The sequence below is a fragment of the Oryctolagus cuniculus genome, chromosome 2 (genome assembly GCF_964237555.1).
Source record: "Oryctolagus cuniculus chromosome 2, mOryCun1.1, whole genome shotgun sequence".
Lineage (NCBI taxonomy): Eukaryota > Metazoa > Chordata > Mammalia > Lagomorpha > Leporidae > Oryctolagus > Oryctolagus cuniculus.
In genome coordinates, this window is record NC_091433.1 from 141,657,772 (window position 1) to 141,685,735 (window position 27,964).

General features: G+C 42.7%; 1 protein-coding gene across 2 annotated transcripts; it reads right to left on the reverse strand.

The window, feature by feature from the left end:
• Positions 1-106: 106 nt before the first annotated feature.
• On the reverse strand, positions 107-27,940 carry PEX13 (peroxisomal biogenesis factor 13). Of its 2 annotated transcripts, XM_070069090.1 has the most exons (5): positions 27,647-27,784; positions 9,858-9,983; positions 9,077-9,771; positions 4,475-4,600; positions 107-861 (listed from the first exon to the last, which is right to left on the reverse strand). In XM_070069090.1, exons 3-5 carry the CDS (start codon positions 9,429-9,431, stop codon positions 563-565), a joined length of 780 nt encoding a protein of 259 aa, XP_069925191.1. In that variant the 5' UTR covers positions 9,432-9,771; positions 9,858-9,983; positions 27,647-27,784; the 3' UTR covers positions 107-562. The 2 variants fall into 2 exon arrangements, with proteins under 2 accessions (XP_069925191.1, XP_002709900.2); XM_002709854.5 differs by lacking the exon at positions 9,858-9,983 and having other exon boundaries at positions 27,647-27,940.
• Positions 27,941-27,964: the final 24 nt, after the last annotated feature.

Genomic DNA, 27,964 nt, shown 5'->3' on the forward strand with positions numbered 1-27,964 from the left:
TTCTAGTGACCTTTTCAAGATACATTTAAAAAATACAAAGATAATAGTATTGATTATTTGTGGGCAAAAACATATTACTACTGACTAAAGCAAACTCAACACTGGATAGAATATGAGTCAGAACATTTTTATTATTCAGTTTACTTAAGGATCTAAAAAAAAGGTCTCCTTTTTGCCTGCTCTCATATTTATGTTATCAATTTCTGAGGATTACAAGCCAATGAATTGAATTTTAATAAGCATTAATGATCCCTACTGCAGCAAACCATATATCCTATGGTTCACCAGTCTTACCCCTCCAATAAACCTAGGGATTTAAAAGATGACAATGATAGCAGTCTTCATAATCTTAAAAACTAGGTGAAACCAATGTCCTCGTGGTCCAATAACTTGTAACACATAACCAGGTCACTAGACCAACATACTTGCATATAACTTTAATAATTTCTAGCAGCAAAATACCTGGAATAGCCAATAACATGTTTTCATTGGATTGTAGATTTATCAGAAATAATTTTAAAAAAGTACTCTATTGTTCAACTGCATATGATCATGAAAGAGATCAAAGATCTTGTTTATCTCCACTTTTCCCTGTGGAATCTGGTGCAACTGGAGCCTTATTTGTTTCAACAAAAACAGATTCAAAGGCAGCTTCCTGTTCATCCAAAGAATCATTGGCTGTGGCTCCTTTAATTAGTGTGGGGTTGGTAAAAGATTGTTGCTGCTTGGAAATTTTACTCGATTCCACCGTTTTTCTACCTCTCCTTTTGCCAAGAATTTTGACATAATTTGCAGGTATAAGTCCTGTTGTTTGACCATCAAGACTAGCCAGAAGCCAACCACGTATTCTGGGCTGTTGTTCTGTTGGGGAAAAAAAAAAAGCTTGGTAATTATAACATACTTGGATGATTCAATAGATTATTGATGGTAAAATATCATATTTAAGTAAAATGTTACATTTACCTAACAAAATATATAAATAAATAGTACATGCACATAGATATTCAAAATCAAATGCTGAATACGCCTACCAGTTCTAAGGTCCATAATTATAATTTACATTTTAAATTTTTTTACTTACTAAATTTTCTTTCTATCTTGAAGAACATAAAGTTTTTGTCAGTTGGCCCACTCATAGGGTAAGGAGATTCATCCTCTTTAAAACTAAAAATTAGGGGCTGGAGCTACAGCATAGTAGGTAGGCTAAGCCTCTGCCTGTAGCACCAGCATCCCATATGGATGCCGGTTCATGTCCCAGCTGCTCCTCTTTCGATCCAGCTCTCTGCTATGGCCTGGGAAAGCAGTGGAAGATGGCCCAAGTTCTTGGGCCCCTGCATCCATGTGAAGACCTGGAGGAAATTCCTGGCTCCTGGTTTCAGACTGGCCCAGCTCTGGTCATTGTGGCCATCTAGGGAGTGAACCAGTAGATGGAAGACTTTTTTCTCTGTCTCTCCCACTCTCCCTCTAAAATAAATAAATAAAAATCTTTAAAACTAAAATTAGCAATGCCTTTAATTAAAAAAATTTTAAATTAATGTCTTTAATATTTTAAATTGGAATCTCAGGAAAGAATATCTCACTGCTTCTCAACAGGGTAAGTGAGGATAAGTACAGAAAATAAATATGAAGGTATTTTATAAAGTTCATAGAAAATGCAATGAAAAGATGTTTATTTTAGTGCAAAGACTTTTGAAATCCATACATACGAAGGGTCTTCAAAAATTCATGAAAAATCTGTGGTATGAAAAAACTATGTATAGGCCGGCACCGTGGCTCAATAGGCTAATCCTCCACCTTGCGGTGCCGGCACACCGGGTTCTAGTCCCGGTTGGGGCTCCGGATTCTGTCCCGGTTGCCCCTCTTCCAGGCCAGCTCTCTGCTGTGGCCAGGGAGTGCAGTGGAGGATGGCCCAGGTGCTTGGGCCCTGCACCCGCATGGGAGACCAGGAGAAGAAGCACCTGGCTCCTGCCTTCGGATCAGCGCGGTGCGCTGGCCGTGGCAGCCATTGGAGGGTGAACCAATGGCAAAGGAAGACCTTTCTCTCTGTCTCTCTCACTGTCCACTCTGCCTGTCAAAAACTAAAAAAAGAAAGAAAGAAAGAAAGAGAGAGAGAGAGAGAGAGAGAGAGAGAGAGAGAGAGAAAGAAAGAAAGAAAGAAAGAAAGAAAGAAAGAAAGAAAGAAAGAAAGAAAGAAAGAAAGAAACTGGCTTTAAAAAAAACTATGTATAGATTTTAAAAATATTTTCCACCAAAATAAACCTTAAATTCTATTTTTTCTAAAAAGTTAAAAAACATATTTATGTGTGGGGAGAAGATAGACACACACACACACATTCACAGAGTGAGCTTCTATCTACTGCCTCACGCCTCAACTGCAACAGCCAGGGCTGAGCTGTGGCCACAGCCAGGTCTCTCACAAGGGTGGCAAGGGTGGCATGAAGCCAATTACTTGGGCAATCCCCTGCTGCCTTCCTTAGCAGGAAGCTGGAATACGGAATTGGAATTGGGAGTTGAATCCAGAACTCCGATATGGGACATGAGTATCTTAACTGCTATGTTAAATGTCTACCTCCTCTACAAACTATACCTTTATGTATCAGCTTTTTTTACATGTTTTTTGCCAAAATATAAAATCCATTCTATCCCATTGTGATAAATAATTCTGAAGATAATGAATGTGTATTTTAATCCAAGATGGACAAAAAAATTGAAGACCTCAGTTATCTTTAGAGACAGGATAAGAAGTGAAAGGTGATATTCTAAGCTTAAGGTAAGAAAGATTATGTAATATATTCAATTCTGTATATTTTACCATCTATTGTATCCACATCTTCAAAAATCTGTTTAACTGCTACAAATGTAGTTCAACATTTTAAGTATAGCACAACGTGACTTCTATGTTTAATAGTCTATTATAAAAGGAAATAAATGAAATATATAATTAAGCATGTCTGTACTGACTTTGTTCTAAATGCTCAAACATACATTTCTTGAACAATGGAGAAAAGCAAAGGCAATGTTAAAAGGCATGACTAGTTGAAGAACTAGATATAAATTGTTCTGAAATATTATGATGTAATTCAAAGACATCACACCTGGTCTTCTTCATTCTTTATTTAGATCAATTAAAACTCATTATCTAGTTGTTCATGTCTTTAAGTACAAATTTAAAAAAATTATTTTGAAATCAAAAATAATTTCTATTTTTACCAGAAGAATATGAATACAATATCTACATGCATAAGATTTATGAAGGAATGAGGCAGAGATTCAGTAATTTGATCTAAATTTTTCAGTTATATAACATTAAAGTAATGATTTGAACACCTAAGGTAAGTATATTTTCCTTATTTTAAGAGTGCCCAAAACCAAGCAGAGGCTCTAGCATCGATTAATGGATCCTCCCACAGAAAAGGCATCCAGAGTGGTTAAAAGCACAGGCTCCGAAGTCAGACAAACCTACATTCATCACATCTTGGCTTTGTGATACTGGACCATTTGCTCATTCTGAGTCTCAGTTTCCTCATGTGCAAAACAGGATAATAATTACAGCCACTTTACAGCATTAATCTAAGGGTTCAGGGGTAGGAAACATCCAGTCTGCAGACTGCATAAGACCAAACGAAATCATCTGATCTGGTCCTGCTAAAGCAACCGCAGGTAGGACTGAAAATTCAATGTATCTAGAGCAGGCTGATTTCTAAGTTGATAATTTTGTATGGTCTGCAAATGATGTTATAAATATCCAAATGGCCCTTAGTAGAAAAAGGCTCCTACCCCTGGTAACTGAAGCTGTAAAATATAGTGCTATATACATAGTAAATACTCTATAATTATACCTGTTACTGTTACTAGTACCTTTATCAACAAAATATGACTTTTGACAATAAAATGGAAGCCCCACAAACACACAACACACTTAAAAAATACACAAAATTTCTGGTTACCTTACTGGGGAAAGGTGAAGGAAAAGGTAATTCTACCTAAAGTCATTAAAAACTATTAGTGACCTGGTCCACAAATTAACCCGAGATAAGCACAAATTTCTTGTTGAGGTTCTTGAACACATTCATGACACTAATTTTTAGAACACTCATGATAAAAGTTTCTGAAGTAAAAATTATTCAAATAATAAAGAAGGCAACGCCAGTCCAGTACTCAAGGACAAAAAGGGATGTTTAAATAACAATATATAATTCTTTTGGGGATTAGTAAGTGTCTGGAATTCAAGTGCTTTGAAAAGATATATAAGTGAAATCTTTATCACACAAAAATATTATTGGGACAACTCTGTTGGTGAACTTTTCTGTGTCTCCTCCAGATTTGGAAGGTCTAAACTGATACCACAGAAAAATTCTAGTAATTACCTCAAAGTCAGCTAACAATAAACAAGATCTTTTGTTGCAGTCTTTAATACTACATTTATAAATATTAAGAATTCAGAGATAATTCCAACCTGTTCATGATTTGTTACCTTTAAGAGCTAAGTTTAGCATATCACCAGCGCGGAAAGAAATTTCTTCTTCAGATACAGCAGCAAAATCATATTCTGCTCTAGCAACTACATGGTCATCCTCACCACTTGCCCAGTTGTGGTTGTCTATAAAACAAAATTAAGATACAGTTAGTAAAGCTTACAAAAGGAAAATGCAGATATTTCACTGAGTCTGCTTGCAAGCTGCATACATTTACTTGTCAAGAGAAAAGTTCTGGGCACAGTTATGTGGTACAAAGAGTTAAGCTGTCACCTGTGATGGCAGCATCCCATATAAATGCCAGTTGGGAGTCCCTGTGGCTCCATTTCTGATCCAGGTCCCTGCTAATGCACCTGGGTAAGAAGCAGACGATGGTCCAAGTGCTTGGGCCTCTGCCACCTTTGTGGGAGATCTGGATGGAGTTCCTGGTCCCCCATGTGGGTGCAGGGCCCAAGTACTTGGGCCATCCTCCACTGCACTCCCTGGCCACCGCAGAGAGCTGGCCTGGAAGAGGAGCAACCGGGACAGAATCCGGCGCCCATATGGGATGCCGGCGCCGCAGGCAGAGGATTAACCCAGTGAGCCATGGTGCTGGCACTAAACACTCTTCTTTCAATAGCTGAGGTCTGCTTCATGCATCTCCCTTCAGGGAAGACTTACCTGACATTGGAACTCTTCTTTCTACTCCTAGAATTTCCCAACATTTGTCTCTGCCCTCCCCCCACCCATGGCATTTACTACCTTCCAACTTACTATAAATGTTATTTACAAGATTACTGTCTCCCTTTATTAGACTGCCACAAAGATCAGTTTTTAAAAAACTGTGTTATTCAATTCTCTACCTCTGATTCACAGAACTGTGCCTTTCATATAGTAGGCACTCAACAAATATGGAATTAATGGATAAAATATTATCCAGTAACCCAAATTTAAAGGTATAGAGCATTTTGATTCCCCCTTTCCCTTTGCATAGCACATCTAGTCAGTGACTAAATTCACTTAGTCTACTCTATCAACCTGGTTCTCACACAGCTTACTTCAAGCCTCCATTCTCTCATGTAGTCTAATACAAAGGCAATATAACTGATGCCACTAATTAATATATTAAGCACCTTCTGCGTGCCAAGCAGGTTGTTAGATATTCAGAATACAAAGGTAAATGTAACTCAAATCCTTTATGAATCTTACTAATTTCAACCTGTTTTTTTCCGCAAAGATTTGTTTATTTGAAAGTTGGAGTTACAGAGAGAGAGCAAGCAAGTGAGCGAGCCAGCGAGTGAGCTACCTTCCACCGTTGGTTACTCTCCAGATGGCTGCAATAGTCAGGGCTGGGCCAGATTGAAGCCAGGAGCCAAGAGCTTCTTCCAGGTCTCCCACATAGGTGGCAGGGCCCCAAATACTTGGGCCATCTTCAGCTACTTTCCCCAGGCCATCAGCAGGGAGCTGGATCACATTGCAGGTGGCGGCTGTATCCACTAGACCGCAACACTGGCCACTCAATCTGTCTTAACCTCTACTGACTCATCTTCTACTGTTTATAGATAGACTGACCTCTTGGGAGCACTATTTAGATGTATATCACAGCCTGCTTGAAAAAAAGCAAAAACTGTGGTGGATATTTGCCCCAAAAGTTATGATGCCTGCATTATATATTGGGAGTGCTAGATTCGATGCCTGCAGTTTCCTGCTAAAGCAGACCCTAAGAGGCAGTGCTGACAACTCATGTAATTGGGTTCCTGCCACCAACATGAGAGAACTGGACTATGTTCATGGCTCTTGGCTTTGACCTGGCCCAAGTCTGGTCACTGTGGACATTTGGGGAATGAACCACTGGATGAGAGTGCTCTCTCTCTCTCTCTGTCTCTTAAATAAAAAAACAAAAAAGCAAAACCTAAAAATTACTAAACAAAAACTACCAAGGGGCTGGCGCTGTGACGTAGTGGGCTAAGCCACTGCCTGCAATGCTGGCATTCTATATGGGTACCATTTCGAGTACTGGCTGCTCCACTTCTGATCCAGCTCTCTGCTATGGCCTGAGAAAGCAACAGAAGATGGCCCAAGTCCTTGGGCCCCTGCACCTGCATGAGGGACCCTGAGAAAGCTCCTGGCTCCTGACTTCAGATTGGCTCAGCTCAGATGTGGCCATCTGGGGAGTGAAACAGTGGATGGAAGACTTCTCTCTCTCTGCCTCTCTGTAAATCTGCCTTTCAAATAAATAAATAAATAAATCTTAAGAAAAAGGCTACCGTCGGTGCCGCAGCTCAATAGGCTAATCCTCTGCCTGCGGCGCTGGCACCCTGGGTTCGAGTCCTGGTTGGGGCAATGGATTCTTTCCCGGTTGCCCCTCTTCCAGGCCAGCTCTCTGCTGTGGCCAGGGAGTGCAGTGGAGGATGGGCCAGGTGCTTGGGCCCTGCACCCCATGGGAGACCAGGAGAAGCACCTGGCTCCTGGCTTCGGATCAGCGGGATGCGCTGGCCGCGGCGGCCATTGGATGGTGAACCAATGGCAAAAGGAAGACCTTTCTCTCTCACTGTCCACACTGCCTGTCAAAAAAAAAAAAAAAAAAAAAAAAACTACCAAAAAAATCATTCCTTACTAAGTAAAGATTAACTCTTAAAATTAAATTACAATATTCTACTATTAAGCCTTTACCCTGCCTTATCAGTCTTATTTTTTTAAGAAACGTTTGCATAAGATTGATTTATTTATTTGAAAGTCAGAGTTACACAGAGAAGAGAGACAGAGAAAGAGAGGTCTTCCATCTACTGGTTCACTCCCAATTGGCACAACGGGCAGAGCTGCACTGATCCGAAGCCAGGAGCCTGGAGCCTCCTCCAGGTCTCCCACATGGGTGCAGGGGCCCAAGGACTTGGACCGTCTTCTACTGCTTTCCCGGGCCACAGCAGAGAGCTGGATCGGAAGTGGAGCAGCTGGATCTCGAACCGGCACCCATATGGGATGCAGAACTGCAGGCGGAGGCTTTACCTGCTATGCCACAGCACCGGCCCCCTCAGTCTTATTTCTTACCATCCTTCTATTCAATGCTATATGGTAACTATTCAGCAAATCTTACATTTCTCTTTTTCTAAAGATTTATTTATTTATTTGAAACACAGAGTCTCTCTCTCTCTCTCTCTCTCACACACACACACAGAATCTTGCACCAGAGAGAGAGAGGGGAAGAGAGGGGAAAAAGGGGAGGGAGGGAGGGAAGGAGAGAGAGAGAGACAGAGAGAATCTTCTACCCACTGGTTCACTCCCTAAATGGCTGAAGCCAGGAATTACATCCTGGTCTCCCACATAGGGTGTAGGGTTCGAAGTACTTAGACCATCTTCTGCTGCCTTCCCAGGCATACCAGTATGAGGCTGGATGGAACTCAAACTGGCACTCTGATATGGAGTTGCTGGTGTGGCAAGCAGCAGCTTAACCTGCTAAGCCCTAAGGCCAGCCTGATTTTCTGCCTATGTATGTTTTTTGTTTTTTTTAAGACTTTTTATTTATTTGAAAGGCAGAGCTACAGAGAGGCAGAGGCAGAGACAGAGAGAGAGAGAAAGAGAGAGAAAGGTCTTCCATTGGCTGGTTTACTCCCCAACTGGCTGCAACAGCCGAGCTGAGCCAATCCAAAGTCAAGAGCCAGGAGCTTTGTCTAGGTATACCACATGGGTGCAGGGGCCCAAGGACTTGGGCCATCTTCCATTGCTTCCCCAGGCCATAGCAGAGAGCTGGATCAGAAGTGGAACAGCCGGAACTCGAACCGGCACCCAAATGGGATGTAGGCACTGCAGGCGGTGGCTTTACCTGCTAGGCCACCGTCCCAAGCCCCTGCCTACATACTTTTGTTCAAGCTGTTTCATCTGCTTGACAGTTTTTTCCCTCCCTCTATTTAACCAATGAAGTATTACCCATATGTCAAAGTGTAACTCAGATGTTATTTCCTCCTGTACCCTAACAAGAAATGTTTGCTTCACTTTTCTAAAGTAAGACAGCATTCTGTACCAGTTGAGAGAGTACAGGCTTAATGGTCTAGCAAGCCCAGGTTTTGTTACTGGTTCTGCCTTACTAAAGACATGACCTCAGGAAAGTGATTTATTTCAACTGTTTTGTCACTCTTAAAGTGTGCAGAATTCCTCTCTTTCGGTTGTTTAAACAGTGAAGTGAGATATAAATACCTAGCTACCACAGTGTCCTGCATACAAAAAGGCCCAGGAAATCATAGGTCTCACTCCTCACTATCACATTCCTTACCATACTCTTTCTGGCTCTACAGTTACCTATATTTATGTCTTAACCACCTTCCAATCAAGACGTTTCAGAAAGATAGAGATTATGCCCTGTGTATCTTTGTATCCTCTATAGCACCAAGCTTTGTACCTTATAAACAGAAGTTAGGCGAAAGGTATTGTTAAGCTAATTGAACAATAAATACTTTAACAAGCCTATTTTTGCTACATATTCCTCTTCTACTTTGAAAGTTCTTAACTGAAAATGTAACCAGATCAAGTTAATAAATACAAGGTGAAAATAAAAATACTAATTTAATAAATCTCTTCTTGACAATTGAATTATAATATGGCTTTTGAACCCATTCCATTTTTCTTACCTGTTACTTCATCACTGTGGGTAGAAAGAAGTTTCCAGATGAGGTAAGGGCCACCAAGGATAACAGCAAAGAACAAGAATATTGGCCAAGATTTTGCTGAGTTAGCTGCTTGGTCCTCGGCACCAAGGCAAGCCACAGTTCCTTCACTTTCTGCCCAGAGGTCCTCATTCTCAGAGCCTCTTCTTAAACCTATCATCCACTGCAACCGTCTGTAAAGATATCTTATAGTCCTAACTAACGCAAAAGCTGAAAACACTTTTGTAAAGTGTATTTTTAAACGGGAAAAGTGATTTGCTACATCCAATACGGCCCTGAAACTGTTATACACAGCTGAAAACGTAGCATCCATCATCATACTGACAGAGGCAAAAGCATGCACAATGCTTTCAATGGACTGAAAGGCACCTCTGCTGCTTTCTTAGGCTTGCTGAACAAATCTACTGGGTGGAAGATCATCCACACGGAGGCGGTTATATCCCAACCCACCATATCCATAACTGTAAGGGCTATAGCTTCCGTAAAATGAATTCCCATAGGCACCATATGCAGAAGAAAATGAACTGTAAGCAGGTCTGAAAGTGTTCACATTGCTGCTTCCAGTCTGCTGTGATGGCCTTGGAAGAATAGGTGGGGGCACTCTGGTAAGTGTTGGTTGTCCAGGTCTTGTCAATAAAGAAGGACCCAAATCAGCAGATCTAAAACCAAAAAAGAGTCAAGAGAGTTAACTTAAACATACAATAGTCAATTCAAAGTAACTATTAAACACCTCCTGTACACCTACTGTAATGGCAGACTACACTGAAGATGCCTGAAGAGTGCAGCAGGACCCTTAATCCACGGTCTTGTTTTCTGTGGTTCCCGCTACCCACAGAGGGCAGTCAGTACAGTATAGTACAGTATGCTATTCCTGGGGGAGAAAGATTACATTCACCTTTTATTTCAACATATTGCTATACCGCTCATTTTATTACTTATAGTTGCTGATCTCTGACTATACCTCATTTAGAAATTAAGCTTTATGATAGATACGTATGTAGGAAAAATTCAGTATATATCAATATATAGAGTTTAGTACTATCCAAAATTTCAGGCATCCCCTGTGGATGAGGGGGAACTACTGTTAAGATATATTCTCACGGGGCTGGCACTGTGGCTCAGTAGGTTAATACTCTGCCTGCGGCACCGGCATCCTATTATGGGCACCAGTTCTAGTCCCAGCTGCTCCTCTTCTGATCCAGCTCACTGCTATGGCCTGGGAAAGCAGTAGAAGATGGCACAGATGCTTGGGTCCCTGTACTTGTGTGGGAGACACAGAAGAAGCTCCTGTCTCCTGCCTCTGGATCAGCTCAGTTCTGGGTGTTGCGGCCATTTGGGGAGTGAAACAGTGGATGGAAGACCTTTCTCTCTGTATCTTCCTTTACTGTCTGTAACTCCATCACTCAAATAAATAAAGTCTTAAAAAATATATAGTCTCTAATATTCAGATGCTTATGACTTCATTGTAAAGATAAAACGAGTAAAATAGCTGACTGAACTCTACTATTTTTCTTGTTTCCTTATACTGGTATTATCTTAAAATCTGTGGTTTCTTTTTTACAACACTGGCTCAGTTTCTCAAGGTTACAGTTAGACCAGTTAGACACTTGTTCATTGTTACATTTAAATGGCAATATCTTCACTATTATAGTTTTCTAATAGATTTTAATACCCAATAAAGGCCACCAACACTGTTATTCACCTTCAAAACTATCTTGACTACATGACCCTTCATACCGCCATATAAATTTTATGGCATTTCAAGTTCTTTATCCCTCCTCCCAGCAAAAAACCCTACTGAGATTGTTGAAATCATACTAAATCTATATTTGGATTTAAATCAATATTTTTATAACATTAAAAGTTTCGCTGGTGCCATGGCTCACTTGGCTAATCCTCCGCCTGCGGCACCAGCACCCTGGGTTCTAGTCCCGGTTGCCCCTCTTTTTTTTTTTTTTTTTTTTTTTTGACAGGCAGAGTGGACAGTGAGAGAGAGAGACAGAGAGAAAGGTCTTCCTTTGCCGTTGGTTCACCCTCCAATGGCCGCCGCGGCCGGCGCGCTGCGGCCGGCGCACCGCGCTGATCCGATGGCAGGAGCCAGGAGCCAGGTGCTTTTCCTGGTCCCCCATGGGGTGCAGGTCGGTTGCCCCTCTTCTAGTCCAGCTCTCTGCTGTGGCCTGGGAAGGCAGTGGAGGATAGCCCAGGTGCTTGGGCCCTGCACCCGCATGGGAGACCAGGAGGAAGCACCTGGCTCCTGGCTTCAGATTGGTGCAGCGCGCTGGCCGTAGCAGCCATTTGGAGGGTGAAGCAATGGAAAAAGGAAGACCTTTCTCTCTGTCTCTCTCACTGTCTAACCCTGCCTGACAAAAAACACAAAGTTTCAATCCACAAATACAATATTTTTTTTTTTGACAGGCAGAATTAGACAGCGAGAGAGACAGAGAGAGAGAGAGAGAGAGAGAGAGAAAAGGTATTCCTTTTGTTGGTTCACCCCCAAAATGGCTGCCACGGCCGGCAGCGCCGATCCGAAGCCAGGAGCCAGGTGCTTCCTCCTGGTCTCCCATGCGGGTGCAGGGCCCAAGCACTTGGGCCATCCTCCATTGCCTTCCCGGGCCACATCAGAGAGCTGGACTAGAAGAGGAGTAACTGGGACTAGAACTCGGCACCCCAACCGGGACTAGAACCCGGTGTGCCGGTGCCGCAGGCGGAGGATTAGCCAAGTGAGCCGCGGCACCGGCCAATATTTGTTACATTTATTTAGGACTTTTAAAGATATTTGACAATTAGAAAAATTATTTTACTGTGCCCTAAACGTTTTATAGTTTAGTCTACACAGTATATTTTTAGGCTTTTTCTTATATATTTGTTTGTTCTTAGATGCTACTATAAATAGTTTCCTTTTAGGGGCCAGTGTTGTGGCAAAGTGGGTAAAGCCACTGCCTGTGACAATAGCATCCCATACGGTGCTGGTTCAAGTCTTGCTACTCCACTTTTTTTTTTTTTTTTTTTTTTTTTGACAGGCAGAGTGGACAGTGAGAGAGAGAGACAGAGAGAAAGGTCTTCCTTTGCCGTTGGTTCACCCTCCAATGGCTGCCGCGGCCGGCGCACCGTGCTGATCCGATGGCAGGAGCCAGGAGCCAGGTGCTTTTCCTGGTCTCCCATGGGGTGCAGGGCCCAAGCACTTGGGCCATCCTCCACTGCACTCCCTGGCCACAGCAGAGAGCTGGCCTGGAAGAGGGGCAACCGGGACAGAATCCGGCGCCCCGACCGGGACTAGAACCCGGTGTGCCGGCGCCGCTAGGCGGAGGATTAGCCTAGTGAGCCGCGGCGCCGGCCCTACTCCACTTTCAATCCAGGTCAGTGCTAATGTGCCTAGGACAGCAGTGGAAGGCAGTCCAAGTGCTTGGGCCCCTGCACTCACATGGGAGACCAGAGGAAGTTCCTGGCTCATGGCTTTGGCCTGATCCATCCCTGGCAGTTGTGGCCATTTGGGGAATGAACCAGCAGATGGAAGACCTCTATCTATCTTTCTTTCTGTATAACTCTGCCTTTCAGAAAAATAAACAAATGAAAAAGAAAATAGTATTATCCCTAAATCACGTTGTTTATGTGAAATAACTGAGTTTTCTTTTTTTTACGTATGATCCTTGTATACAGCAACCTTGATTTGGATTCTCATTTTTTTTTTTTTTAAGATTTATTTATTTATTTGAAAGAGTTACACAGAGATAGGAGAGGAAGAGAGAGAGAGAGAGAGAGGTCTTCCATCCGATGGTTCACTCTCCAATTGGCTGCATCAGCCGGAGCTGTGACAATCCAAAGCCAGGAGCCAGGAGCTTCTTCTGGGTCTCCCACATGGGTGCAGGAGCCCAAGGACTTGGGCCATCCTCTACTGCTTTCCCAAGCCATAGCAGAGAGCTGGATCGGAACTGGAGCAGCCAGGTCTTGAACCGGTCCTCATATGGGATGCCAGTGCTTCAGGCCAAGGCATTAATCTGCTGTACCACAGCGCTGGCCCTATGCTTTTGAATTTTAAATATTAGGGACCCTGCATTGTAAATGATAGGTTTATTTCATCCTTATCATATTACACCTTGAATCCAAGTGAGGATATCAAGCATCCTTGCCTTTTCAAATGAAACCTGACTAGAAATATGTTAGCAGGCATCCTCATCTCACTCCTGACTTAAGGGGAAAGTTTTCAACACGTCACCATGAATTACTATGTTTGCTGTAAATTTACTAGTTCCTTTCTTATTGCTATTTTCTAATTTTTTTGTTAAAACCATGAATGAATGCTAAACTTTATCAAATGATTTCTCAGTGTGAAAATGATTACATGATGTTTCTTCTCCATTCTCTTAATATGGTAAATTACATTAATCCTCAAACATTAAAGCTACTTTGCACTACAGAGTAAAATCAAGTAGACCATGAAAATGTTGCAGTATGTAGTCTGACAGTATTTTGTTGATTATTTGTATTTATGTTATATTCATGAGAATATCCTGTGATTTTTAAATTGTAACTTATGTCAGATTTGGTTATCAGTTATAGTGGCCTTTTAAAGAGTTGGGAGTATTGTTTTTTCAATATTCTAGAAAGTTGTATAATTACTTTTTTTTTTTTTTTTCAGGTAGAATTAGACAGAGAGAGACACAGAGAAAGGTCTCCCTTTTTCTATTGCTTAAACCCCCAAATGGCTGCTATGGCCGGTGCATTGCGCCGATCCGAAGCCAGGAGCCAGGTGCTTCCTCCTGGTCTCCCCTGTGGGTGCAGGGCCCAAGCACTTGGGCCATCCTCCACTGCCTTCCCGGGCCACAGCAGAGAGCCAGACTGGAAGAGGAGCAACCAGGACAAGAACCCGGAGTGCTGGTGCCGAAGGTGGAAGATTAGCCTAGTGAGTTGCGGCGCGGGCCCTGTATAATTACTTCTTAAACATATGTGAAAATCTATCGGTGAAGTTATATAGACCTGGAATTCTCTTAGTGAGGAAGATTTTAGTTATGAATTCAGGTTCTTTTCGTACCATGCCACTTAAGCTGTGGTCTGTGCATCAGTATTAGTTTGTAAACCATTTGTATGAGCCCATAATGAGAAAAGTACAGAAAATGAGATTTAAGTAGTTATTAATTTTACACTGTTATATTTTTACTATATTTTATAAAAGTGTTGATTACAATACAAATATTTTGAAAACTACTGCTTCAATCGTTGTAGAACTATTTTTTCTGTTTGTAAGTTATACCTTGTTTCAACTCCTAAAATCTCTTTCTTTTCTTTTTCCAGCCTTTTATCTATTTGTGCTTCAGTTTAGATATTTTCTTGCCAATTACCCTCCAGGTTTCTTTTGCTACTCAAAAGGCCAGTCCACAACAAAGAACATGCATCACAATTTATCAACAAGTCCTTTCTTCACAAGGTTCTGCTATAAAGCAAATATTAGGGTGGGTGTTATGGCACAGCAGGTTAAACTGCCACGTGGGATGCCCACACCCCACTTCGGTTTGTTCAGAGTCCTGATTCCTTTGCTTCCAGTCCAGCTTCCCTCTGGGAAGGCAGCAGATGATGGTCCAAAGTATTTGGGGTCTCTGTCACCCACATGTGAGCCCTAGATGGAGTTCCTGGCTTCTGTCTTTGACCTGGCATAGTCCTAGCTGTTTCAGTCATTTGGCAAGTAAACCAGCAGACGGAAGATTTTTCACTGTCCCCTTTGCCTTTCAAATAAAAAAGTATAATAAAAATTTGGGTAATAACTCTATGATCTGGACTCATTATGCATCTTTTTTTTCCACTTGTGATTTACCCAGTTTCCACTTATATTAGCTAATGTGCAGGTGTCTGCCTATTTGATTTTGCACGTCGGTTGCACATATATGAAGAACTGCAGCAATAATTTACGTCTCTGTATGACATTCTCTTTCTCCCAGTGTGTTTCATTCTGGAGATTGTTTTCTGAATGCTCCTCTACTTTGCATCAGGAAGGAGCTAGCAGTGGTACTATTCATCCATGATCTCTTTGATTTAACTTTAGAAATTCATGATTTGAAGCTGGGCCTCCGTTTTCGTAAGGGCCTGTCTACTTCTTTAATGTCTTCACACTTAGATTTATCCTTTCAGGCCCTAATACACGTATGACAGGTAATTTATCAGCATTTCAGAACTCCACCATGTTCTAAGAGGCTATCAAAAGTGAATTCGGGGGCTGGCACTGTGACACAGTGCGTTAAAGTCCTGGCCTGCAGTGCTGGGATCTCATATGGGTACCGGTTTGAGTTCTGGCTGCTCCACTTTCAATCCAGCTCCCTGCTAACGTGCCTGGGAAAACAGTGGAAGATGGCCCAAGTGCTTGGGCTCCTGCACGCACATGGGAGACCTGGAGCTCTTGGCTCCTGGCTTCGGATGGGTTCAGCTCTGGCCATCGTGGCCACCTGGAGAATGAATCAGCAGATATAAGACCCTTCTACCGCTCTCTGTAACTCTTTCTTTTCTTTTCTTTCTTTCTTTCTTTCTTTTTTTTTCTTTTTTCTTTTTTTTTTTTTTTTGACAGGCAGAGTGGATAGTGAGAGAGAGAGAAAGAGAGAAAGGTCTTCCTTTTGCCGTTGGTTCACCCTCCAATGGCCGCCACGGCTGGTGCGCTGCGGCTGGCGCACTGCACTGATCCAAAGGCAGGAGCCAGGTGCTTTTCCTAGTCTCCCATGGGGTGCAGGGCCCAAGCACTTGGGCCACCCTCCACTGCCTTCCTGGGCCACAGCAGAGAGCTGGCCTGGAAGAGGAGCAACCGGGAAAGAATCCGGCGCCCTGACAGGGACTAGAACCCGGTGTGCTGGCGCTGCTAGGTGGAGGATTAGCCTATTGAGCTGCGGCGCCGGCCCTCTTTGTAACTCTTTTAAATAAATAAAATAAATTTTTTAAAAAAAATGTGAATTCAACTAGCTCTTCACTAAATTGGTTCTTCAGGTATGAGAAGAATATTTTCTGAGAGTCTTCAAATGCCATGCTCATCTTTGTGGATTTCTATTTTCTACTAGATCTGAACTCCATAAATCTTTATCTTCAAGCAAATTTATATTTTTTATGAGCAATCCTGTGAGGTTGCCTACCTAGCCCATGCAGTTAGCCTGACTGTTGGCAGGTGGTGGGACCCCCAGGCACATTTCTCCCCACCTCTGCCTTCTGCCAATCAGGTAAACTGCTCCTGGATGTGGCCAAGATCAGAAGTGGAGTAGCTGGGACATGCACTGGTACCCATATGGGATGCCGATATTGCAAGCAGCAGCTTTATCTGCTAAACCAGCAGGTAAAACCAGCGCCTGCAGTGTCGGCATCCCATATGGGTGCTGGTTCAAGTCCGGCTGCTCCACCTCCAAATCAGCTCCCTATTGATGTGCCCAGGAAAGTAACGGAAGATGGTCCAAGTCCATGGGCCCCTGCACCCTCGTGGGAGGCCTGGAAGCTCCTGGGTCCTGGCTTTGGATCAGCTCAGCTGGAATGAACTGGTGGATGGAAAAATCTCTTGCTGCCTTTGCCTCTCTGTAACTGTGCCTTTCAAATAAATAAATTTAAAAGAAGCCAGAAAGTATCAGTATAGGAAAGGAAAGGGAAGGGGGAGGGGGAGGGGGAGGCAAAGGGAGGGGAAGGGAGGGGGAGGGAAAGGGAGGGAAAGGGAGGGGAAGGGAGGGGAGGGGAGGGGAGGGGAAGGGAGGGGGAGGGAAAGGGAGGGAAAGGGAGGGAAAGGGAGGGGAAGGGAGGGGAGGGGAGGGGAGGGGAGGGGAGGGGGAGGGAAAGGGAGGGAAAGGGAGGGAAAGGGAGGGGAAGGGAGGGGAGGGGAGGGGAGGGGAGGGGAAGGGAAGGGAAGGGAAGGGAAGGGAAGGGAGGAGGAGGGAAGGGAAGGGAGGAGGAGGGAGGGGGAGGGGAAAGGAAGGGAAAGGAAGGGAAAGGAAGGGAAGGGAAGGGAAGGGAAAGGAAGGGAAGGGAAAGGAAGGGAAAGGAAGGGAAGGGAAGGGAGGGGAAAGGAAGGGGAAAGGAGGGGAGGGGGAGGGGGAGGGGAAGGGGAACAGAGGAAAGCCTGGAGGAAGCTCCTGGCCTTGGGTAGGCCCAGCTCTGACCGGAGGAAAGCCTGGAGGAAGCTCCTGGCCTTGGGTAGGCCCAGCTCTGACCGTTGCAGCCATTTGGGGAGTTAACAAGCAGATAGAAGACCTCTCTCTCTCTCTCTCTCTCTCTCTCTGCCTCTCTGTAACTCTGCCTTTCAAATAATGAATAAATATTTTTAAAAATTAAAATAAAAAAAGAAAAGATAGTAAATGAATTTCTGCCACCTAGGTGGGAGACTTGGATTGTTTCTCAGCTTTTGGCTCCAGTCCCAGATGTGGAAAGTGAACCAATGGATAAAACTCTTTGTGTGTGTGTCTGTGTCTACCTCTCAAATAATAATTTCAAAAATTTGAAGGTATAATAATATACATATAGCTTCTGCCTAAACAACTGCTATGATTCTACCAAATTTGTTTTCTCTTTCTTATTCTTTAGTCTTATACAAATTCTTGAAGTATTTGAAATTAACTTCTAAACTTGATACATTACCCCTAAATACCTCAGCATTCACTTCCTAATAAGATATTTCATACAAACCATCTTTAAAAATTAACAACAGTCCTGTATCACCTATGTAAATAATTTAATTGATATTCAAATCTTTTCCATTTCTTCCAAACATCATTTAAACAGTTTTATTGGATAAAAGGAAATGCTGTAATCATTAGCAGTTACTCCCCATTTCTTGCCCCATCCCGAATCTTTGGCAACCACCAATCTACCTTCTGTCTCTATAAGCTTGCCTATTCTGGACATTTCATGTATAGTAGATTCTTGTTATTTATGTTGGTTATATCCTATAACTTTCAACTCTGATTTAGCAAGTACTGAATCCCTGCTCCTGCGAGAAATAGAAATTTAGGTTTCTTTAAGTCTCAGGTCACAACACTTCCATCAACCAATCAGATATTTTATTTTCTGTTTGTTTGTGTATTGTTAACTCATTAACAGATACATCTCATGCCTGAATGAAACTGATCTAACCCATGCATTTTCTCCAAAAGGCCTTCTTGTATTTAAGAACACCATCCTACATTTGGGGGCCCCTTTACACAGCAAAAAACATAACCAAAAATGTGAAAAACTGAATGCTAAACAGACCGTGAAAAGGGCAATATGCTTATAGCATGAGAGGTGAAAAAAGAAGCCTGAGTGTTGCTTTGTTCAAACTCAGCTCAAATCTTTTTTTTTCTTTAGAAAAATTTTATTTAATAAATATAAATTTTGAAAATACACCTTTTGGATTATAGTGGTTTCCCCCCCATAGCCACCAACCCACCTGCAAACCATCCCATCTCCTACTCTCTCTCCCATCCCATTCTTCATTAAGATTCATTTTTAATTATCTTTATATACAGAAGATCAACTTAATATATACTAAGTAAGGATTTCAACAGTTTGCATCCACACATACACACAAAGTATAAAGTACTGTTTGAAGACTATTTTTACCATTAATTCTCATAATTCAGCTCAAATCTTTTCCCACCCTATACATGTCCAAGAATGACTGTGAAAATGCTGGAAGTACTGATTTTGGGGCTTACAAATAAAGTTCAACAAGTAGGCCAATTAGCAAATATGGAATTTGCAAATCATTAAGCTCCATGGTAAATGGACTCAAATATAATATGTGACACTTTGTGACTAGTTTTTTTCATCTAGCATAGTGTCTCCAAAGCTGATTCATATTACTGCATATATTAGAACAGACTGAGTATACCTTATCAGAAATGCTTGGAACCATGTTTCAGTTGTTGATATATTTGCATATCTACAATGAGTTATCTTGAGTAGGGGACTCGAGTCTAAATACAAAATTAGTTTCATATATACTTTATAACCTGATGGTAATTTTAAGTGATTATTTGAGAGTCAGAGAGATATATATATAGAGAGAACGCCTATCCACCGGCCCACTCCCCAGACGCCCATAACAGCTGCAGAACCGAAGCTGTGATCAGGGAATTCAGTCCAGGTCTCCTAGGTGGGTAGCAGGAATCCAACTATTTGAGCTACTACTGCCACCTCCATGGCCTGCATTAGCAAAAGCTGGAATCAGAAGCCAGAGCCATGGATCAAACCAAGTACTCTGTTGTGTGACATGAATGTCTTAAACAGCATTTTAATTGCTAAGCCAATCACCTCTCTCAATGGCAATTTTATACAATATTTTTAGTGTGCCTCTGTTCTGTACTTGTCACATGAAGTCAGATGTAGAATTTTGCATTGATGGTGTCATGTCAGTGCTCAAAAAATTAGATTTCGTAGCCCTTTCAGATTTTGGATTAAGGATATTCATTTTTTACTTCATTTTTTTTTTTACTGCCAAATTATATTTGTCCATGTATCTGCTGATGAACACTTAAGCTGTTTTCACTTTTTGGCTGTTATGAATTATGCTGACATTAACATTTATGTATGTGATTTGTGTGAGAGGCTGACACTATGGCACAGCTGGTTTAGTTGCTGCTTGGGATGTCCACATTGTATTTCGGAGGACCTGGGATCAAGCTCCCCCTCCGTGTCTGAGCTCCAGTTGTTTGCTAAGGCACTCAAATAGCAGATGATGGCTCCAGTGCTTGGGTCTCTGCCACCTACATAGAAGGCACAGATGGAGTTCTTGGCTCCAGGTTGTGGTCTGGCCCAGCCTTGGCTGTTGTGGGCATTTGGAGAGTGAACCAGCAGATGGAAGCATGTGTTCTCACTTGTGCGCAGGCTCTCTGCCTTACAACTGAAATAAAAATAAATTTAAAGATTATGTATACATGTTTTCCTCTATCTTTGATATATACACAGAAGCAAATTGCTGGGTCATCTGTCTACTCTGTTCAGCCTTCTGAAGACCTGCCAGCTTGTTTTCTAAAGCAACTGCTCTGCTGCACATTCCCATAGCAGTGTATGAGGACTCCCATTTCTTCATATCCTTGCCAATCTGTATTATTTTTATTATGGCTATCTTAGTAGAAGTGAAGTGGTCACCTCACTTCACAATTTCAATTTACATTTTCCTCAGAGCTACTGATGCTGAGCACCTTTTCATGAGCTTATTGACCATTTTTATATCTTATTTGGAGAAATATCTACTCAGATAGTTTGCTTATTTCAAAATCAGCTGTTTTATTATTGAGCTATACACATCAAAATATCTTGGGTGCTGGTTCAAGTCCCGGCTGCTCCACTTCCAATTCAGCTCTCTGCTGTGGCCTGGGAAAGCAGTATAGGATGGCCCAAGTGCTTGGGCCCCTGCACCCACGTGGGAAACCAGGAAGAAGCTCCAGGCTCCTGGCTTTGGATTGGTGCAGCTCCAGTCATTGCGGCCACCTGGGGAGTGAACCAGCGGATAGAAGACCTCCCTCTCTCTGCTTCTCTTTCTCTCTCTGTAACTCTGACTTTCAAATAAATAAATAAATCTTAAAAAACAATGCCTGGTGGTCCATTTTCAACATGGAATGGAAAATTACTATTAGCTGACTTCATATGCAGTAAAACTCACTAGGCAAACAAGATGTTATGGAGCAGCCACCTCACAAGAGGAAATCAAAGTACAAAGGAGGAACATAACTTTGTAACTTAGGCAACAATCCAGGAAGATGGTGCACTCCATAGTACTCAGCCAATGAGGAACCAGGCAGGGACCTGTATGCTAGGATATAAATTGCTTGCTGAAATTGCTCTGGGTGTGCCTGCTCATCAGACACTCTTATCTTGCAAGACTAACAAAGTCTTGCTTTTGGTGCACTTGCTGAGTTCAAGTCCATCTCGAGTAGACAGGTGAGGATGTTTCCTACACAAATCAATAATTAACTTTTAAGAAAGATTATTTACTTGAAAGGCAGTTACAGAGAGGCAGAGGCAGGGGTAGAGGCAGAAAGAGACGTCTTCATCTGCTGGTTGACTCCCCAAATGGCAGCAATGGCTGGAGCTGGGCCAATAATGAAGCCAGGAGCCTGGAGCTTCTTTGGGTTCTCCCACATGGGTGCAGGGGCCCAAAGACTTGGGCCATTTTCCACTGCTTTCCCAGGCACATTGGTAGGGAGCTGGATCGGAAGTGGAGCAGCCGGAACTTGAACTGGTGCCCACATGGGATGCCAGCACTGCAAGTCTAGGCTTTAACTGGCTGTGCCACAGTGCTGGCCCCAGAACTCAGTATTTCAAAATGGAACAAGAGGTGGGCATTTGGTGCAGTAGTTAAGCTGCTACTTGGGACACCACATCCCACATCAGAATTCAGGTCTTGGGTCTGCTTTCAATTCCAGCTTGTGCACACCACAGGGAGGCAGCAGATGACAGCTCACAGGAGACTCAGACTGAGTTCTGGGATCCTGGCTTTGGTTTGGCCCAATCCTGGCTGTTGTGGGCATCTGGGGAGTGAACCAGCAGATGGAAGTTCTCTATTCCTTTCAAATAAATAAAATCTAAGTTTTAAAAAATAAGAAGGAACAAAACTTAAAAAGAATTCAGCAAGGGGCTGGCATTGTGGCATAGCTGGTAAGATGGCCGCCTTTGGTGTCAGCATCCCATATGGGCGCTGGTTTGAGTCCCGGCTGCTCCACTTCTGATCCAGCTCCCCGTTATGGCCTGGGAAAGCAGTGGAAGACGGCCCAAGTCCTTGGGCCCCTGCACCTGAATGGGAGACCCAGAAGAAGCTCCTGACTGGCCCAGCTCTGGCTGTTGTGGTCATTGAGGAGTGAACCAGTGGATAGAGACCTCTCTCTCTCTCTCAACTCTGCCTTTCAAATAGATACATAAATCTTAAAAAAAAAGAATTCAGCAGACTGCCACATAGTGTAGTATATTTAAGCTTTGATGAAGCAGTTCTGCTCAAAAGGAGAAGCAATAGGGAAAACAGAATAACAGCCAATCTAGATTTAACACAGGACACACATAATTATGGAACAGAAATGAAATATAAATGTAAAATAGTGAGGATGCTGAAGCTATCGGCTTCTCATTCATGGGTCTAGAATCAAGCAGTGACAGCTGGGACTCAGGCTGCTAGGAACCAGTAAGTGTTCCACAAAAGTGGCGCTGGTCCACTGCTTGAGACTGGGAGTTAGGACATACCACTTTGGCTCCTAAAATGAGATTATAAAATTTACTGACCCAAATTTAAGATTTTTACAAAGTTTAAGCCCCAGGGCTGGCATTGTGCCATAGCAGGTAAAGCCGCCGCCTGTCTGCGGTGTCTGCATCCAATATGGGTGCCAGTTCAAGTCCTGGCTCTTCCACTTCCAGTCTAGCTCTCTGCTATTGCCTGGGAAAGCAGTAGAAGATAGGCTGGGTCCTTGGGCCCCTGCACCCATGTGGGAGAACCGGAAGAAGCTGGCTTTGGATCAGCCCAGCTCTGGTCGCTGTGGCTATTTGGGGAATGAACTAGCAGATGGAAGACTGTCCCCCTCCCAATCCAACTCTGCCTTTCAAATAAATCAATCAACCTGATAAGGCCTCAAATTCAGGAAATGAAACATATTACGAGTCAGTGACAAGTTGTGACACCCTTAACCTAACCTAATTTTTTTTAACATTTATTTATTTGAAAGGCAGAGTTACAGAGAGGCAGAGGCAGAGAGAGAGTCTTCCATCTGCTGGTTCACTCCCCAAATGGCTGCAATGGCCGGAACTGGGCTGATCTGAAGCCAGGAGCCAGGAGTTTCTTCTGGGTCTCCCATGTGGGTGCAGGGGCCCAAGGACTTGGGTCATCTTTTACGGCTTTCCCAGCCATAGCAGAGAGCTAGATCGGAAGTGGAGCAACCAGGACAAGAACTGGCACCCATATGGAATGCCAGCACTGCAGGCCACAGCTTTAACCCGCTGCCCAACAGTGCTGGCCCCTTTGGAGTGATCCTCACTTGCGAATGGCCTGAAGTTTGAGTTAAATGTGAAAGTCTTTGGAAGAGACACCATCCTTAGGTCTTAAATTGTCTACATACAATGTCCAGCTCTCATTAAAAAAATAATTCATTCAGTGGGGATGGCATAGTGGTAAAGTGGGTAAAGCTGCGCCTGCAAAACCAGCATACTAAATGTGCACCAATTCATGTACCAGCTGCTCCATTTCCGATCCAGCTTCCTGCTAATGGCCTGGGAAGGCAGTGGAATATGACCCAAGTGCTGGGAGACCTGGACACAGCTCTAGGCTACCGGCTTTGGTGTGGCCCAGCCCTGGCTGTTGCAGCTACTTGACGAGTGAAGAATGGAAGAGTTTCTCTCTCTCTCTGTCTCTCCCTCTGACTTTCAAATAAATAAATCTTTAAAAAAAATTGAGTCGATATGATGATAAAATTCATGTTTGGAAAAAAAAGCCTGAAACTATGGACTCAATGACCAGTTTAATACTGGGTTAGACACACTAAAAGAAAAATATCAGTGAATTAAGAGAGTTCAGAAAAAAACACGCCAAATGAAGCATCAGAATAAAAAAACAAACTACAGAAGAGAGAGTAAGATTCAGGGCATATGCTTACATAGAGAGATAGGGCAGATCTGATTATGTACTTTGATTTACAGGATTAAAGAGAAAATAGGCAGAAGTAATATTTGAGGTGATAATGGCTGAAACCACTGAGGCATTCAAAGTCAGCTTTAAGTAATCCCTCCCAGAATAATACAAAGAAAACCACATTGAGGACCAACAAAGTATAATTTTTTTTAAAGATTTATTTATTCATTTGAAAGTTAGAGTTAGAGTTAGAGAGAGAGAGAGATTGCCTATATGCTGGTTCACTTCCCAGGTTCACTCACCAAATGGCTGGAACGGCTGGGGCTGGGCTAGGCTGCAGCCAAAGCCAGGAGTGTCATCCAGGTCTTGTATGTGGGTGCCCACGTGATGGCGCTTGGGCCATCTGCTGCTGCTTTTCCAGCAGCATTAGCAGGGAGCTGGATCAGAAACGGAGCAGCCGGGTCTCAACCGGCTGTCATATGCGATGCGAGCCTTGCAGGCAGAAGCTTTACCTGCTCTGCCACAATGCCGCCCCCTACAAAGTATAATTTGTGATGCTCAAGAACAAAGAGGAAATCTTGAAACCATCAGAAGCAAAAAGGATTCTTTTTTAAGCAGCAAAAACAAGACAGAGATGGCTGAAACTGTCAGAAAGCTGACAGGGAGGGGAAAAAGAAGTCGGAAAAATTAAGATGACAATACTGAGGCAGATCTCAAGATTTACTGTTAACTAAGCAATAAATGCCTTCATAGTTTAAAGCACATTAAGTCACCTATTTGTTATTTGTAGCAGAATCATTGCTGATACTCCTCAGAGTGTTTAATGGAAGAGCTGGGAAAGAAGTATGCAAGGTTGTAAACAGTAGTTAAAGGTATAATTGGTGAGAATTATTCTGCATTAAAAATAGACATGAATCCTCAGATTGAACATTATGGGTCCTGGAATGAATACTATGGCTCTGAGCAGGAGATAAAGGTGCCTGTGTGTGTGTGTGTGTGTGTGTGTGTGTATACTCATACTCAGACATCCTGAAGCTACAGAGGATCAAGGTATTAGATAAAATCTTAAAGGCTACAAGGAGAAGACAGCCTACCTACAAAGGAATAAGAATTAGAAAGCTATAAAAGTCTGCCACAAAACCAGAAAAGTATAGTACAAAGGAAGAAAATTACCATTTCATCAAGGAACATATATGCAAAGGTCTCAAAATGTTAAAACAGAAATTAGGATACATATAAAAAAATTGAGAATTTATCCCAAGATGCAAGAATGATTCAACACTAAAATGTAATAAACCACATTTTCATATTACAGGGAAAATATAATTATCTTGACAGATAGAAAAAAGTCATACATAAAAATTAAATGCTTATTTATAATAAAAATCTGAGCTAGGTAGAGAGAAGTTTGACAGTATACCTCTCAAAACCAAAAAGCAAATATAATAGACTTCATAAGCATTCTGACGAGAAGTCAGGAATAAATAAGGATGTTGGCTAACTCTACTGGCTTATTTGAGGATGACAGAATTGTCTACATAGAATTCAAGAGAATTTCAATCAAGCCATTAGAACAAGAGTTTGATATGCTGTATATAATATTTATGTTTAAAAAATCAATAGCAGTCTGATTAATAATAATAATTAGCTGGAAAATGTCAAACTAATAACTTGAAAATAACTAACATAAAATAACTAACAGTTAATAACTAACTGGAAACATAAAAAAGTCTGTTGACATCAGCAACAAAAACAAAGTTAGGAAAGGATTTGATAGAAATAATTATAAAATATTAAGGTTAAAAAAAGGAGACCGAAATTCTTACCAATTCCAATAAAAGTCCCAATAAGTCCTTTTATAAAGGCTAAGTGTAACAAAGGCAATTTTGAAGAACAGCAGTGTCTGGAGACTCTTGACACAACATATTTCAAAAGTAATCATAAAGCAGTAATTAAGATAGTGTGGTGCTAGCTTAAGAGTAGACAAATAGGGGCCTGCATTGTGATGTAGAGGGTAAAGCCCTGACCTCTGATGCTAGCATCCTATCCGGTGCCGGTTCAAGTCCTGGCTGCTTCATTTCCGATCCAGCTCCCTGCTAATGGCCTGGGAAAAGCAGTGGGAGATGGCCCAGGTGTCTGGGATCCTGCCACCCATGTTGGGAGACCTGAAGGAAGCTCCTGGCTTCTGGCTTCAGTCTGGCCCAGCCTAGCTGTTGCGGCCCTGGCTGTTCACTCTGAGGAGTGAACCAATGGATGTTAAGAGCTCGCTCGCTCTCTGTAACTCTTTCAAATACTTAAATACTTTTTTTTTAAAGACATACAGAACCAGTTAGAAAGTCTCCAAAGCAGAACCACGTATTTAGGAAAGTTCTATATGGGATACATGGTATTACAAACTAGGATGGAATAGACTGCTCAGCAAACAGTGCTGGAACAATTAGCGATCTACATAGAAAAGAAACTAGTTCTCTAAGTCACACTGATTTTTGTACAACAAAGTCAGCTCCAGATTTAAAAACATGAATGTGAAAACCAGAACACTAAGAAGAAAATGGAAAAAATTTCCTGATTTAAGTAGAAGCAACAAAACAAAAAGCACAACATGACAAATTTGGCTATACTAAAATGAAAAACATCTATAATTTTAAAAAAATTGAAAATGTAAGTATAGGAGCAGACAAGCTACAGGTGGGAAGGTATTAGTAAAACATACAAAACATTAGTAGCAACAATGAAGTACTCTTAGAAATTGGTAACAGTCAAGAAAAGTGATCAGAAAACATGAAGAGACAAATAGATCTATGCAACAATAATATGTACATGTTATAGATATATATACTGTATATAATTATTAACGTATATTACTATTATATGACTTGGAAATTATATATATAATGTATATTATTATTTACTATACTTTTAAGGTTTAGGTATAAGAATATTTAATACAAACCTCAGAAACAAATCTAAGAGGGAAAAAAAGTTTTGGGTACTCTAAGCACCAAATAAGGACAGAAGTTACTACTGGAAAGAATGGAAGGCCTTAACTGTTTTTCCTTTAAAAAAGTGTTACTGTGGCTTGATAGCATAATTAAAGCTTATAATTTGCTATGTTTCTATAACTACTAAATTAAGGTATTGTACTCAAGCATTTTAGCGTTAAATAAAAAAAAAAACTCCCAAGATTTCAGAACATAGCAAAAACACATTCCAATATGCTGGAGATCTTTATGTGTTAGGGAAACCTACAATGGGTGATTTGACACTGCAGTCACACCAACAGATTGAAGATGTCCAGATCCACCCAAAACCAAACGCGAAAGGCTCATGAAACTCTTCAATCTCCGTGTTCACCTTTTTAAAGTTCTAAACCCACTTGATACTGACTAACAACAACACAAGCACAGCACTGTCGGCTTTAGGAAAATAACGCACACTATCTGGCACACAGAGGCCTCAGGCTCCACAGTCCTGCTTTACAGCCGCCTCTCCCAAACAGCCGCCGAGGTATGCTCCAAAGAACGCAAAGTGTGCTGGCTTGGGTTCCCGTTGCGCAAAAGCGACCTTTTGGGCTTTCAGCAACTTCTCAAGAGGCTGTTAATAGCTTTTATAAAAAGACTTTGCTCCCTATCGACGCCGGTGCTGGACGAAAAAGCAGAACGCAACTGTCACAGACCCAGAGTCTGCAGCTTTCGAGGGGGTCAAGCCCTTCTGCCAGGCTCTCGCCCCTCAAAGGGCAAGAAGTCGCCCCCCTTCCCAACAGGCACTCGGACCCCGAGAGGCGGCCGGAAAAATGTCGCTGCTGAGAGCCTCCCGGTCGGGAACAGCGGTCGACACGGATTCCCCCGTCCCAAGCACCCCGACCCCATCTCCTACCCCACGCCTGGGACTGGCTGAAGGGGGAGGGGACACCTCCTCCCAACAACGGCCTCAACCGCCGCCGATCAAACCCCCGCGCCGGCCCACTAAACGCGTGGTCTGAAGGATCCCACACTCACTGGAAAGTGGGGCCGGGTCCTGGCCCCGGCCCGGCCCCTGGAATTCGGCGGGTCTCCCAGGGCTTCGGGGGAGGCGGCGGCTGAGACGCCATCTCCTCCGCTTCAGTCCGGCTCCCGCTCCTCTCCCGGACCCTCCAGGCCCTGGTAGACAAGCACCTAGCGCGCCAGACACAATGGGTAGAACACCGATTGCGCCACTCCGCCCACTCCCGCAGTCGGGACCGAGCTGGCGGTGCTTTACTCGCGGGGACAGAAGGCGGGAGGACACCACTACATCAAAGGGGGGACACGGTCTCTTTCTTTTGCCCTAGGAAGAAT